A 16,979-nucleotide genomic window follows, 5' to 3' on the forward strand; every position below is an offset into this window, starting at 1 on the left:
TATGTTTAGATTTTTTTTGCAAATGCCTTGGTACCTATCGCATAATTCTTACTTAGTTCCTTTGCTTCATCAGCTTCATTAATTAGGAGCACTGGGTGGTTTCCTGAATTTCTTCCAAGGAACAAAAAACAATGTTTTGCAATCGTTATATTTGTAAGACATAAATTGCATTTCACAATATCACTTTTTATTGTACTCGCATGTTTTTCATGAAAGTATAGGTATTTCATCATCTCAGTCATAAGACCATTGATTTCCAAGAGAACAGGGACCATAGGAAGAATGTATAGATGCTTATGTGACAACATAGTTGTTGTAATTTTATGTCATATACCTAGGGAGAAAACTACCTTATTACTGTTCATTATGTAACGTTTGTACATTCGTTTATTAGGTTTATTTTAGCAGATTGGTCCTCTCAATAACATTGACACCCCGCTGGTAGCGTCGGGCCATACAAGCCGGTGATATGCCCTCACAAACAAACGCCGTGTCGGCTATTTACGGCTCCCTCGGTCCAATTTAGGGTGTACTGACTTATAATTTAACAAATTACCACGTAATAAGTACTGAGCTCGACCTGTTGTCATAGAAAGAGATGTCTGACAGGACCGTCGAGTCTGGAAACACAAAGTAGCAACGATAAGATTAAGAGATATTTATAAAAAAAAACAAGATTATGTCCACGATATCTATATCCGCGGTATTTTTGGCATTATCTTGATATGTTATGATGACTCGCAGGTTGCCACGTCAGGCTAGCATTTTTGTGTAGCGACAGGAACTCTTCAGTGGTAGTTTAAGTTACCACACATACCTATCTGTAAATGTTGGTTCACCTGTAAACTGTGCAAGCCAACCTGTAATCCTTTTATTTTGTTAATTTAAACACAGAAGCTGTTGGTTTTCCTTTTACTAATAAATGAATAACTATGTAACAATTGCATTTGTGCAGACACCAATGTGCCCAGACTCTCAAAGTTGGGTTTCTGATGGGACAGAAATCCGACTCTTCGGAGAGAGATCACGTCAGCCCAAGTTGTAACAATATCAAAGGTAATCGTCATGAAAATTGGTAGTTGTATGTAGTTCTGATGACAATACAATAATATCGTCATGTCGAAAAGATCCTATGATTCAGCCGGAAGATATGAAGTGGAACTTCATGATGGAACATCATACCATAACTGTGTTATGCTTGTTATAAAAGTAAAGATATTTAGTTTGACCACGATTAAGTTTTCCATTTATAAGGGCATATTTTTCTCGTGTTTTTTTTTTTTAAATTATTAATTTATTTCGATATTAATAAAATAAAGGGATGGATCAGACCTCGTACATTCTGCGGGGGACTTGGTGGGTCAGAAAGTCTAATAATCGTCCAGGGAAGTTTGTGAGAATGTATGGATGTATGTTTGTTATTCAATCACGCAAAAACTGCTGGACCGATTTGATTGAAATTTGGTATGCAGATAGATAATACCCTGGATTAACACATAGGCTACTTTTTATCAACACACCACGCGAGCGAAGCTGCTGGCGGAAGCTAGTAAAATATAAGCAAGTTGGATTTAATTTCGAGTATATGCTATTCGTGTCTCTACGACACATGAAATAAGTAAGTAATTTACGTTTGCCTATGATTCAGTGTTCTTATCCGTTTATGTAAGTCAAACAACAAAATCAATGTTCATAATGTGTGAAACACACAACAAAATACTGTGTAATGTTACTTCACGTTTAATGCTAATGAGTGCATCTAGAAAATAATATAGATAGATAAGGTATTATTACACTTCAAATAAAACCATGCTTGTATATCAACAAGTCAACAAAAACTAAACTCTTTATTTTAACATTTACAACTTATTAAATCTATTACATCGTATGCCATTTTTTCAATAGTCATTTTCGAAATAAAAAGTATTTATTTATATTTCCGTAATTTGTCGTTACGCACTAGTGCCTCTTGGTTCGAAGAAATAGCATTGATGATAAGCGCTACCCAAGACGCCTGTAAAACGAGGTTCGTAGTTATATATCAAGTATTGGTTTTCCTCAGCCTGGCTTGCGAACTGATGCAAACTTTTTCTGCATTCCTTCACGAAGAAGTCCATGAAATAACGGTTTGTTTTCACCGCGGATAATGAATGAGCATAATTCTTCGACAGCTTCCATTCGAAAGAACTTTTCTCAGGATGAAACTGTACACCGTAGAAGGGATACCTGAAATAAGATAAATTATTGTCTGAACAAACTATTAGTAGTAATACCGCTTTCTGTAAATAATGAACATAACAAATAATATAAAGATTTTGCGCCAGAGTTGGATTTCCCCATGACCTCAGATAAATGGATATCAGGAAATTAATTTTCGCTACATCAAATAATCTTATCGGGCTTTTTATAATGCTTAAGAAAACATAATAATTCTAATGTTAATTAATATTATCATCAATCAATTTATGATTTGACATAATAAGGAAACCTAATCCATTACGATAACAATTTTCAGCCTTGCTAACCAAAGGGGGGAACGCGGAAGATTATCAAAATGTTACTGGTTTTCTTTATACCCTTTAGTCGTCAGAGCCTAAAACTTCCACTGATGATTGGGATTTACCCATACCCGCCGCGCTTACCATGCGCTTTGGTGAGCTGTGTGGGATATATGTTTTTACCTTTGGAGATGCTACTGCCCATCACCGAGTAAAGCATTTACTATGCTATTTGAATCAACGTGTTGGTTATACCGCCACTAATCGGTCAGAGCTTCGTCAGTTTTTCAACAGAGCGTACCATAGGCTGGTGAGGTTGGCTAAATAAACAAACCAATTTATTACCTGGTGTGTTCGACAGTGGCGATGAACTTGACTCCATAGTCGTCGAATGAATGGGAGGTGACTCGCCAGTCATTTGTCAAATTGTAAGATATCAGGTTCTAGAAGAAAAAATAACGTCTTAATTTTAGTTGTATGTAGAAAGTAAGAAGAAAGAAAATACATGTATACAAGAAATATTAATTAATAAAATGATAAAAAGAAATACAATAGAAAAAATAGTGCCTGATTTTCAACTGTGCCTGCATGGAGTTGCGAGTGTAGCGAGCTTGAAATAATTTCATGTAAACAAAAAAAGCAAAGAAAAGTGTACATAGTTTTCTTCTTAAATGTAATCCAGTACCTACTAATACCTAGGCACCTACTATAAAAAATGACATATTTATTTGCTCAAGTAGGTACCTAGTCCAAAGGAGTCATAAGGGGGTTTTTCCCATTACTTCTTTCAGTACATAGGAATTAAAGAAGAACAAGCTTTTATTATTTCATTTGGTAAAGTGTTGGATATCCGCCTGATTTGAAAAAAATTAAGTTAAAAATTAAAATTTGTGTTAAAAAAATTCATTGCTATGCGGTAAGTAAGTATTATAAGAGGTTCTTAAAGTGAATCTACTCATAAAACTCAAACTCAAATTAATTTATTGCAAACATAGTTAATAAGTACATAAGACATGATGAAGCATACATACGAATACTACGAATTGTCGCGATATCGTACTCGTAAAGTGCTTACAACAAAATAAATATGATGCTTATTTATGTGTTAAGCAGAAAGCAGTAGTTAAGAACTATGTGAGATAAATTCTACGTAAAGGTAAACTGCCTTCACCATTATGATGAAAGCTAGAACTATTTCTAACCGAACACAAGAGGATACAACTAAGTTAAGCCACATGTGGCCGGCTGAATCTGGCTTTAGCCCATTAGAACTAGGTGTAGGTAGCGGCATTTCAGGCTTTGGTAACATATCTACATTATTTATTCCAACACCTAATCCCGTCACTCTACATACCTCATCTATGATGCAGAACTGATGTGCGTTTACTGTGACATTTTCGTTTTCCAAAACCTTTGTAACTTGTTCGGGTGCTTCTCTGAACATCTTACTGGATTGGTAATCTGCAAGCATAAATATATAACTTAGAATATGAATGCTCCTACGTCAAATCCTTAGATCCTTAATCCTTAGATCACTGAATTTTATTCATAGAAAGATGGAAAAACTGTCAGAAATCGGATTAATATATAAATCCAAACTAATATTATAAATGCGAAAGTAACTCTGTCTGCCTGTCTGTCTGTCTGTCTGTCTGTCTTTTCTTCACGCCTAAACTACTGAACCGATTTGTGTGAAATTTGGTACAGACATAGTTTGAAACTTTAAAAAAGGACATAGGATAGTTTTTATTACAAAAAAAAATTATTCCGGACATATAGCGCCATCTATTGGTCAAATCAAAAATCTGCTGGTAGTCACTATTCCACGCGAACGAAGTTGCGGGCAAAAGCTAGTGTTGTATAAATACGCGTAAAAAGATTGCAGACCACAAAACCACAGTAAATTCTATCCCGACCTTACTGGTCAGTCAGTCGGCGTTACAAGGTAAAAATCCTAATACCTACTAATCTTGGTATTTGTTTAGGTCATGCAAAAAAAATGAAGACCTTTACTCACCATCAGTAAAATCAAGAGGAATATTCCCGTAAGAATAGCACCTGATCCTGTTCTCTGGGTATCCTCGGCCTGAAGCCAAGATGATGAGCAGTTCGAAACCGAGACAGGTGCCAAATATGGGGAAATAGTCGCCAGCGTCGTTCATTTCTTGAGCAATTTCGTATATATGCTGACCAGCGTCGGCGTAGCCATCCGATTGGTTGAAGTACGTAGCTCCGCCGGGAATCAGAACGCTGCAATAATAAACGGCGGAATGTATGTATGATATATATATTATACTCCTTTTCTAACAGGTTCAAACATAGCTATTATACGATGTTCCATCATTAAATTCTTTCTAGTTCAAATCTACCGGCTCCATCATCATCTGATCATAGTTAGTTCGACAGTATCTTATATAGCTGCCAATTTTCATGACGCTACGATCCTTGGAGGATGGTTAAATTATAGAGTTACCTACCTTAGATGCCTACATGCCTAGTTACATAATGGTCGACGTAGGTAATATAGGCGTGTGAAAAATGTAGATATTAGTGTAATATGAAACAATCAAAAATAGGATACCTAATCTTTTTTGTATTAATTATTTGCACTTAGTAAATCTGTACCATTATTAATATCATCATAATTGCATTTTCTGTATAATTGTTGTCGGACAGTCGGACAATTTCCTTGTCAACCGTACGTGATATAAATAATAACATCCGTTAGCGATAGACCATGTATTGTTTCCCGTTATGCTATCTAACCAACAATTACCTACTCATACTTACCTAGTTACATATGACTAACTTCAGTAACAATATTCGGGATAATTAGCACCAAGTTAATAAACTATAGAACTAACATGAGTACCAATTTAGAAAAAATATCTAGCGCTCGATTGTGATATGAAACTATGGTACCACCTGTATTATTCTTCTTATCAATACTATATCTAAGTCCATGAAGTTGGATCTGGCTAAAATGTGTCTTTACATAGGTTTATCGACGAACTTACCCGTTCAATTTGCCCATCAGTTCCTCATAGTAAGCACGATCTTTTCCAATTCTGTAACATTATTTCACATCAAATAAATGAACCGTATAAACAAATAAAAAATCATAATTTTAAATTATTTTTCTTAATACATATTTATAACTAGCCCAGGCTGCGCACGGGTGCAATGCTGATACTAAACATTTTACACTATTTAATGGATCTTATTATGCATATAAATCTTCCTCTTTAATCACTTAACCTATTAAAAAAAAACCCATGAAAATCGTTTGCGTTGTTTTAAAGATTAAAGCTTACAAAGGGACAGTAAAGGCGACTTTGTTTTTTTGCTATGTGCTGATTACGTTACTCACAGAATAGGCACAACTCTAGCTCCCGAAGCTTCCACGTCCTTGACGTACGATGCGGCGATATAGCTGGTGTAATTCTCCTCCGGGTACTTGGTGTGCAGGTACATGGACTGTTCCTGCGACAACACGCCGATGATCGGACGGTCGTTCACCACGGGGAAGTCATCCGTCCTCACCACCGTGGCACCTTCGCAGTGCAACAAATACACGACCGTCAACAGCACAGCCCCCTTCATGATCAGCGTCACGCTCAAACTGTCTACTGCACTCATCCACCTAAAATTTATTTGAATTCACACATATCTGTTATCAGCCAAATCGCTGTTATTGTTTAGTGGTCCGTTCAATACGTAACATCAGATAAGAAATACTCAATCAAAGAAATCTGCTTTGTAGTTGCCGGCTTTATTTTTAAGCAGCTTTCATTTGCATTAATAAGTATACAAAAAATACTATGTTGATTTGTGTATAGTCTCAAATAATAACTAACCTCAACAACACAATATTGACACCATCGTTAACTAAGCAAACTATGATGTTTTGAAGCACTGTGCGCGCGCGCATCTGATTTATAATAAACTTGTGGTCTAAAAATAATGCTCTCCTACAATGTGTCTAATACACGTGATTGAGAGACAAAGATAAATATGTAGGTATGTATATTGTTTGAAATTCTTCTCTAAAAAAAAATTGTAATTACCTATGCATTTAATTACCACAAACAAATCCTGGTTAACAAAGAAATAACTAAACTGATAGCAACCGATTATTATCAGAATATAATTAATAAAATTAACAAATTGGCTAAGTGCTCATTATCTTAACTACTTGTTAATGTTCATATCGAACTCCTTAAAATGATAAATCAATATCGAACACCGGCTGTTAAAATGCAAGAAATAGTGTGCATTGTTTATCGATGCGGGGATCTTAGTATGTCATAAAAAAATACATCGGTTGGTACACCGACCATCGAAAAAAAACCCCAACAGACAAGCCCTTTGAGCCGTTTGTTATAACTGTCATTGCACCGCACATTTACGTTAGGCAGTCGTTAAGGTAGTCAGAATAAAGAAAACGTTACAAGTGTTACAACCAGTCTTATGAAGTGTTGCTTTTTCGAATTTAACGCTAACAAAGGCGGAACGTGTAAGCAAAAAGAATCCTTTTCGGTTTGAAATTCCAAGGATAGAGCGTTCCAAAATCAATGATAATAAGAGCTTGCGAATGGCGAACAAGGGGTCACTCGCCGCCGTAAAGATATAGGACTACTAGCATAACTGCGCCAGTTAAATAACGTCTAGATAAGATTACTCTGGTAGATTAATTCATATTGGAACGTTTTCTCGATTCCGAAGCAGATGGGAAACAATGTGGTTAAGATCCAAACAAGCCATTTAAATCATTTACACCTTAATGACCTTATTTTATTTGGACTCGGCGCAGCATACCTTCTTCCGTAGTTCTCCAACCGACGAAATCTCATAGTTATTACATACCTTGCATTCTTTAAGCATTTTCGTTTTTTGGTTCTCCAGAGATCAAGATCTCTGGTCGTCCTTCCCTTTACTCACCTATGTCTACGCACTTATTCAAAAAGATGAATTGCAATAAGTAAATAAGTAGGTGCATTGCGTTGCTGCGTTTTGTTCACATTTATTACTTACTTCCAATAATGTTTACAGAGGACAAGCAGAGGACCAATAGAAATACCAAGACATGACTGGCACTCACCTTTAATCGCTAAACGTATTGTTCTCTTTATGGATAAATATCGGGAAAACAATTTACATAATATCTCAGTGAACATGCTTGTAATTTTTGAAAGGATTTGGCTAAAGTAGTACATTTCATACAATCTCCTAATTTTAAGCCAAAGAATCTTGTGTTGTGTTGTGAGTTTGACAGGAATGTAACGCAGCCCTTTGGCAGCCCTCGACATTTTCCAATGGGTAGCGCATGCGTGGTCTCGCACTCTTTGATGAGCTCAGCAAAAAAGGTCTACAAAGGGTGAATTCGGTTCGCATAGTCATTTCATGATAAAAAGGTACCTAATTTCATTATCAATTTGTGTCAAAACTCACAATATCATGATAATATTATGCAATACCTACCTAAACTGTGAAATTACGATAATATCGATGAAAAGTTACCTAAGTTTCTTTCGAAGCGATGATGGATATCATAATTAATTTCAAAATTTGAATACGGTGTGCAAATGTTTCTTCGGCTATACAGATATTCAACTACGCTACCTATTCATACTAAGGCAAAATATTGGTTGGTATATAACCGACAGAAATCAGTCTTATCCAACACTAAGCAATCACGCAAATTAATCACTTTTGTAAAATGCTTATGGTAGGTAAGTAGGTCCTTCATATTTTTTTTATGTAGTCGACAAAAGATAAACGGACGGCTTGGACAATGATCATAGCTTACTTAAAAATTAAAATATTTTCGAAGAAGGTACGAATGCAGAGAACTTTATCCTAAACCTTTTCCTGTTTGACTAGGTAGGTACCTATGTCTCAATTTCCAACAACCATACAAAAAGACAAATAAAAATGTCCTTCTTTTTGAAGTTGATTAAGTTTATTTTCATAAAAATATAATTTTCAGTTTAATGTTTCGAAACGAAAACAATATCATCCCTTTCCCAGAAATGTTAGGGTCTTCCAGAAGTATTACGTTAGCACTATAGGAGGGCTGGGGGGACTTTGTTTTGCTTATTTTGATGACATGGGGGTAGGGAGTCCAGATGATGATTACGTCATCGATAGGTATTTACTTTTTTACACGAATGGCAACCCTCACATTGTCTATGCTTGAAAACGAAACGCATTTTCGGGGATTCCCTCAAATATACACGCATACGTTTAGGCGCTCGCCTAGAATCGATTCGGGGAATTACCGCGCGCTGTTCACTTGTATTGTTCTGTTCGGATACTATACATTATAATTATAATATTAAAAAAATACATTTTAATTGAGAAATGTTTACGTAAGCATGGGGAGGGTAAAAGCTTGGCTTACTTTTGCTGACAAGGGAGATGGGGGTAAATAATTGTAATAAATCTGCTAACGTAATATTTGAACGACCCCATTGCAGATTGCAGATCAGTCGGTTAAGCAAAGTTTGGCGCGGTCGGTCGGTCGGTCGGTCTGTGGTTAGGACCATCTTGACATAAAATTTTGTACCAATGCCTAAAACCCTAAAACTAACGCCTATTATTATGGAAGCCACTCAAAATATTAATTTCGATACAACAATTTAGGTACTTTTAATCTAAGTAATATCACAAATAACAAACGTACTATGTGCTAGTTTTGTGAATATTTCAAGCGCAATTATTAGTTTATGGTATAGGGGCCCCCTAAAATATTTATAATACCTTATATTTTGTTATAGTCGTAAAAATAAAACTTGGTACATACATCATATTTTCCTATGAAACAGCTTGGTGACCGAAAACGAAGTCTAAGTAGGAGTCTGTCCAAACTAATTCTAGGTATGAATGAACATACATGACATGTATTGTATGGGGATGTACATGAGCGCACTCAGGCGCGGATTTAGTTTCGAAAAGAGTTCGAAAATCGAGTTTTAAGAAAACTGTAATGGGGTCTCGGGTTTCTCTTTGGTTTGACTAAAAATCATAATAGGTATGTCACGGAACTTCGAGATGGCACAGTCGACTGAAGCGCCACTGCACTCACAGAAGTTTCCTCCGTGAAACTCACTATGTTGATCCGCAAATAATCTGACATCAACACAACCAACTAAATTACTTACAGAATGTATGGCAACATAGTATGAAAATAAAACATACTAAATGATAATTGGCAACACTAAAATATACCTCGTCAAAAGAAAAATGCCGCTGCCAAGAAGAAACGTAATGATAAAGGTATTTTGATAATAATTATTACTGTTACAATCATCATCTTGTGTACATATACTGAGTGAGTGTTTAATTTTGGTATTAACCTTTGTCCATTTCAAATATATTGAACAACTAATTTGTTGAAAACACTTTGTTTTAGGTTGGTTTTCTGCGTTGACAGTGGAATTCGCGTATTTTCTTTACAAGTCAAGTACACAATAGAAAATGTTCGAAATGGTAAGTATATTTGCAATTATGAGTCCTTTGTAGACAATGATTACATTAATACAAGTAACAAACATAACGATAATGTCTTTATTTTCAGAACACAGCTGAACCTATGCAGGTGGATGTTCCACCTGAAGATAACGAAAACAATGAAACTGAATGTTATGTGGTTGACAATCCTACTCTGGATCTGGAAACATACGCCGCTTCTTATACTGGATTTGCTAAACTGTATAGACTGATGTTTGTAGCCGACCATTGTCCTTCCCTCAGATTGGAAGCTCTGAAAATGGCTATTTCCTACGTCATGACAACATATAACGTAAGCCTTTACCAAACCCTTCACAAAAAACTGGCTGAGGCAGTTGCATCTGCAGGCTTGCCTGATGTTGCCGTACAAATGGGTTCACAAGATATCCCAGTCCTGGACACTATATGGATTGAATCAAAAACCAAGAAGGCTGCTATAAAGTTGGAAAAATTAGATACAGACCTCAAGAATTACAAAACAAATTCAATAAAAGAGAGTATTCGAAGAGGTCATGATGATCTTGGTGACCATTATCTTGATTGTGGTGACCTCACAAGTGCCCTCAAGTGTTACTCAAGAGCCAGAGATTACTGTACAAGTGGCAAACACATTATAATGATGTGCTTAAATGTTGTGAAAGTTTCAGTGTATCTGCAGAACTGGGCTCACGTTCTTAACTACGTATCTAAAGCAGAAGGCACTCCAGATTTCAATGAAGTCCCCGGTAAAGACTCTAACCAGTCAATACTGACCCGTTTAAAATGTGCTGCTGGTCTAGCAGAATTAGCTACAAAGAAGTACAAGTCTGCTGCTAAACACTTCCTAGCAGCCAGCATTGATCATTGTGACTACCCTGAACTTCTTAGCAGCAATAATGTTGCCATTTATGGTGGATTGTGTGCACTTGCTACATTTGATCGTTCTGAATTACAAAAGCAAGTCATAGTTAGCAGTTCTTTTAAATTATTTTTAGAGTTAGAACCGCAGTTACGTGACATAATTTTTAAATTCTATGAATCTAAGTATGCTTCCTGCTTAAGGCTATTGGATGAAATAAGAGATAATCTACTGTTAGACATGTATTTAGCTCCCCATCTAAACTCACTGTACATGCAAATAAGGAACAGAGCATTGATTCAATACTTCAGTCCATACCTGTCGGCTGACATGCGCTTGATGGCTGCAGCATTCAATCGTACTGTGAATGCTCTGGAGGATGAGTTGATGCTTTTAATACTAGATGGCCAGATCCAAGCTCGTATTGATTCCCACAACAAAATATTGTATGCTAAAGATGTGGATCAAAGGAGTACTACTTTTGAAAGGAGCCTGGCCATGGGGAAAGAATACCAACGAAGAACTTCTATGCTTATTTTACGTGCTGCAATGCTCAAAAATCAAATTCATGTGAAGGTGAGATTTGAAACTTTAGGTTGTTTTATTATCTTATACAGGAATGAAGTTTAAGCAGTGCGCAAAAAAAACTGGTGGTCCAGAATCATTAACAGAACATTTCTACATCATCAGTAAAAAAATTTTTTTCATTCTTTTGTCCGCCCCAAAATCAGCAAAATATGGATACCAACTATTCTTACGCGCGCCTAGCGGAGCTCGCGTTAGTAAACCGGTTTCGCGTTTCCGCCGTGCCTACTATGACGACTGTGACCATACTATCGGTTACAAAATAAACATCTTTCGATATCAATAACTTTTTTTTGTACTAAAACACTACAAAATAAAAATATACGTATCTATAAAACTTATTTAACTATAAGTTGACAAAGTTTGCGCACTGGATAAAATTCATTCCTGTATATAAAAATGAATTACTGTTCGTTAGTCTTACTAAAACTCGAGAATGGCTGGACCGATTTGGCTTATTTTGGTTTTAAAATGTTTGTAGAGGTCCAGGGAAGGTTTAAACGATACGAATTTCTCGGGTCAGCTAGTTTTAAATAAAAATAACTATGTAAAATTAAAAATAATAAAATGTGTTTTCAGAATGTTGGCAGAGACACAGGCCCGCAAAGTGGTGAAGCACCAGGATCCAGCACCAGCCTCACTCCACGTACATTTGACACAGTGCCGTTGTGATGAATTTACTCATAGTCTACTTAAAGTTTTGTCGTGACAATTTAAATGCCACTATCAACCAATTTAGAGCAAGCATTTCATACAGATGAACATTGTTGGACTTTTTTGTTACTGCTCCTCTCTAATTGGATTTATATTGTCACATGAAATCAGATCTTATTTTTAAAAAGAACTCTTTTTGTGTACTGAGTATCTGCTTATGTTTTTTTGTTTAATGAGACTGCAGGAGTAGGCCCGCAAAGTTTCAACAGTTTTGCCATTGCAAACTACTGATAATTATTGTTTTAAGGAAAATGTTTTATCAGCAATCACAGAAACATGAACAGCTGGTGCAAGCATTCTTTCTCAACATTGTTTATACTGAATTATTCTATGTAACCACAAAATATTATGTCTACGTAATTTTTAATTAAAAAGTAAAAGCATCAATTGTTTTACTTATTCAATAGTAGCCGTTTCTCTTGCTTTCACTTGCGTCCCGTGTAACCTGCTTTAGCGTACCCGGATTAAATATCGCCTATATCATCTGGGAATAGTGTAGCTACCCAACTGAAATATTTTTTTAATAGGGTACAGGTCAAGGTACAGACATATAGACATCAGGCAGGTCAGAGCCCTTTTCGGATTCAGTGCAAACGAAAGCGTTTTTAAGTATAACTGCTACACCTACCCACATATCTATACAATGGGTCTTTACAATAAATGTAACGGGTTGCAACCCAACATTTTAACATGGCAACTTTTGAAGGAGCATCCTAGGAAATCGGTTTAGGTGTTTATTAAAACCACAACTTCCGGTGTCGGGATTAAATATAGACTGTCGGCCGAGGATACAACTTTACCAACAATAATTCAAAGTCGCTTCAGTAGTTAAGGTGCAAACGTAAAACACGTGTCCTCTTTATGATAAAGTATAATAATAAAAATTTATCAATAATGAGAAAATCTTCTACAGGAACCTCACATCTAACAGCAACACTAATCAACACACTCTTGAAACACCTTCCCCTGAAGCCCTTAGAGAATTCTGGGCAAATATATGGGAAAACCCTGTAGAGCATAACAACAACGCTGAATGGTTAAACCAAGTTTCATCTGAAATCAGCGAAATGAACTATGAATTTATACCAATAGACACATTCATAGATGTCCTCAAACGTACACACAGCTGGAAAGCACCAGGCACAGACAATATACACAACTCATCCTCCGAGCCTTTTCCCAATCATGTTGGGGTCGGCTTCCAGTCTAACCGGATTCAGCTGAGTACCAGTGCTTTACAAGAAGCGACTGCCTATCTGACCTCCTCAACCCAGTAACCCAGGCAACCCGATACCGCTTGGTTAGACTGGTGTCAGACTTACTGGCTTCTGACTACCCGTAACGACTGCCAAGGATGTTCAATGACAGCCGGGACCTACAGTTTAACGTGCCATCCGAAACACAGCCAATGGTGTCTAAGATATACTTAGAAAGTACATACAAACTTAGAAAAGTTGCATTGGTACTTGCCTGACCTGGGATCGAACCCGCGCCCTCGTACTTGAGGTTGGTCCTTTACCCACTAGGCCACCACGACTATTACGGCAATATACACAACTATTGGTATAAAAAATTCACTCGCATACACCCATTCATACACAATCATCTGAACACATTCATTAATTCACCTCACTTACTTCCAACATACATCACACATGGAGTCACGTATATGATACCAAAGGATACAAACGACACCGTCAATCCAGCCAAATACAGACCAATCACCTGTCTACAAACCCTATACAAAATACTCACCGCCTGTATAAGTGAAGTCATATACACCCACCTAACTACACACAACATACTGGCTGAACAACAGAAGGGATGTCGAAAGAACAGCCAAGGTTGCAAAGAGCAACTTATAATCGACGCAGTCACCACAAACAGCGCAGTCAAAGGCAAAAAGGAGATTCATGCGATGTTCATAGATTATCAAAAGGCCTTTGATTCCGTCCCTCACAGTTGGTTACTACATGTTTTAGACCTTTATAAAATCCACCCGACACTTAAACTTTTCTTACAATCTGCCATGCAAAACTGGCAAACCACACTTAAAATCAATCAAGGGCCTTCATCTGTATCTACCGAACCAATATCTATAAAACGCGGAATTTTCCAGGGAGATGCTCTAAGTCCATTGTGGTTTTGTATGGCTCTAAACCCACTATCTCACTTACTCGATCAAACTAACACAGGATACACACTATCTAACAACAACACACAATACACACTGACACACCTCATGTATATGGACGATATTAAATTGTACGCAGCTGACATAAACAACCTATTTAAATTAGCCGACACTACTCAACAGTTTTCCAATGACATATACATGCAATTTGGCGTAGACAAGTGCAAAATCTTGTCAATAGTCAAAGGTAAAGTACAAAATAACACTTACACACTTGACTCTGGTGAAACAGTACAACCAGTCGATCAACACAGTACATACAAATACTTAGGGTTCAAACAGTCCAGACAAATACAGCAAAAGATCACAAAACAAGAACTACGTAAAAAATTTACACACCGCGTCAACCTCATCTTAAAAACCAACCTTAACTCCAGAAACACAATTAAAGCTATAAACACATTCGCAATACCCATCCTCACATACTCTTTCGGAATCATACAATGGTCTAATACCGACATTCAAAATCTACAACGCACTATTAACACTTCATTCACTAAACACAGAAAACACCACCCCAAATCATGCACACAACGTCTCACACTACCAAGACAAGAAGGAGGAAGAGGATTGATAGACATACACAACCTACACAACAAGCAGATATCGACACTCAGAACATATTTCCACAACAAATCTGAACACTCACCACTACACAGACACATCACGAACACCGACATACAACTAACACCACTCAACCTACACGACCGAAACACACAAACTAACGAAACAATAACAAACACACAACAAAAAATAGCAGCATGGTCCACCAAAGCCTTACACGGAAGACACCGAGCCTTCCTGTGCCAGCCACACGTCGATAAACTTAAGTCGAACGAATGGCTCAGGAGAGGCGAGTTGTTTCCGGAGACCGAAGGGTTCATGCTCGCTATACAAGACCAGATTATAGCTACTAGGAACTATAGAAAGTACATTATAAAAGACCAAACTCAGCCGACTGACCTATGTAGACACTGCAACACTGCGTCTGAAACGATACAACATATTACGGGAGCATGTAAATCCCTTGCGCAGACCGACTACAAACACCGGCATGACCAGGTTGCAGCAATCATACACCAACACCTAGCTTACAGATACAAACTCATAGATAAGATAGTACCATATTATAAATACAAACCTGAGACAATTTTAGAAGGCAGGAATCATAAAATCTACTGGGACCGCACAATAATAACAGATAAAACCATACATTACAATAGACCGGATATAACAGTACACGATAAAACTACTAAAACAGTTTACTTAATAGACATTGCAATACCTAATTCACACAACATCCAAACCACCATTTCGGAGAAACTGAGTAAATACCAGGATCTCGCGATAGAAATAAAAACCCAGTGGAAAGCGCAAACCGTTCACATCGTCCCCATAGTCCTGTCATCTACCGGTATCATACCCAAATCTCTCTTACAAAGTCTCAACACACTACACATGCCAGCCCATACACTACACATGCTTCAAAAAGCCACCATACTTAACACCTGCCGCATTACACGCAAATTTCTTACATCATCCACACTATCATCTACATTTTCTATATAATCATCCCTTACAAGCTTGGCTCCGGCCCGCATGTAAGGTTCTATACTCTCTCTAAAGAGAAGGAAACGAAATAACATAAATAATAATAAGCCCCGCAGGGCATCTGAGGCGGATGACGGGGAGTAGCGACCCCGCGGGGCTATATATCCGAGTGCTCCAGGGAGAGTATACTGTCCCCCATCTCCGGCTTGCCGGAGTGAAGCATGACGGGGGATAGGTCTCCCGCCTCTTGGCTTGCCTTCATCGGCCGGTCAGAGTGGAGTCGCTAGAGCAAGGTTAGTCCTGCTCGGAGGGTAGGTGCCTCGTGGTAAGTGGCGAGTGGGCCGGTGATGCTGGACCCACAGGGAGCGCGTGATCTGCGTTTAAAGTCCGCCGAGGTATCCTCACCCTTCTCAGCCGCTCATGTCCCTGTTGCCCTCTTGTTGCTTTTCAGTGACTGATTCCCGGGGGCCCAGTAAGTGAGTTGGCGAGTCTCCACCTGCCATTTTAACATGTATTTACTACATTGTCATCGGCAGGTGCCATAGTTCCCGTAGTTACCCCATTCCTAGTCCATTAGCATCCCATCACAATAGCCCAAGTAGTTTTCATCCATAGTTAGCAATAGTTTAGCACAGAACCGGGGATTGTCCTTGGGTACATTTCTATAGTGTATACAGGGATAATCGTCGGTTTTGTGTCACCATTTCATTAAAGTTGTCTCAAAAGGGCTTCAGCGTGTTGGCTTCGGCCCCACGTTCGCCTCCCAAAAATCCGGGACTCTATAGTCCCGAGGTCTGGAAGAGACATACAGGTATAATAATAAACATTTATTTCAGACCAAAATACACGATCCATAAGATGTTAGTAAAAGAATACTTAACCTAGTGTTAGTAAAAATAACTTAAATTATTACTATGTATCCGTATCCAATGGGCTAGCATAGGGCTGTCCCATTTATCGCACAAAGCATTCAGGATGCTGTGCGAGCTATCGCGTACTCTCCTCAGAATTGAAGCGCATCGCTTGCGGATAATCGCATGAAAGCCATCGACCCTAGCCTCGGCAAACATCCTAGAGGCACTACAAA

At 37.7% G+C, this 16,979-nt stretch overlaps 2 protein-coding genes across 3 annotated transcripts; one reads left to right on the forward strand and one right to left on the reverse strand.

The window, feature by feature from the left end:
* Positions 1-1,813: 1,813 nt before the first annotated feature.
* LOC135117520 (gamma-glutamyl hydrolase A-like) lies at positions 1,814-6,588 on the reverse strand. Of its 2 annotated transcripts, none has more exons than XM_064036903.1 (7): positions 6,566-6,588; positions 5,869-6,141; positions 5,516-5,566; positions 4,516-4,748; positions 3,853-3,959; positions 2,844-2,941; positions 1,814-2,226 (listed from the first exon to the last, which is right to left on the reverse strand). In XM_064036903.1, the coding sequence occupies exons 1-7, from the start codon at positions 6,571-6,573 to the stop codon at positions 1,953-1,955; spliced, it is 1,044 nt and encodes a 347-aa protein (XP_063892973.1). In that variant the 5' UTR covers positions 6,574-6,588; the 3' UTR covers positions 1,814-1,952. The 2 variants fall into 2 exon arrangements, with proteins under 2 accessions (XP_063892973.1, XP_063892972.1); XM_064036902.1 differs by lacking the exon at positions 6,566-6,588 and adding an exon at positions 6,356-6,497.
* Positions 6,589-9,688: 3,100 nt separating this feature from the next.
* Positions 9,689-12,534, forward strand: LOC135117503 (COP9 signalosome complex subunit 1-like). The gene is made up of 4 exons (XM_064036876.1): positions 9,689-9,831; positions 9,913-9,989; positions 10,078-11,424; positions 12,013-12,534. Exons 2-4 carry the CDS (start codon positions 9,978-9,980, stop codon positions 12,103-12,105), a joined length of 1,452 nt encoding a protein of 483 aa, XP_063892946.1. The 5' UTR covers positions 9,689-9,831; positions 9,913-9,977; the 3' UTR covers positions 12,106-12,534.
* The last annotated feature ends 4,445 nt before the right edge of the window (positions 12,535-16,979 follow it).

The sequence above is a fragment of the Helicoverpa armigera genome, chromosome 11 (assembly GCF_030705265.1).
Source record: "Helicoverpa armigera isolate CAAS_96S chromosome 11, ASM3070526v1, whole genome shotgun sequence".
NCBI classification, from domain to species: domain Eukaryota; kingdom Metazoa; phylum Arthropoda; class Insecta; order Lepidoptera; family Noctuidae; genus Helicoverpa; species Helicoverpa armigera.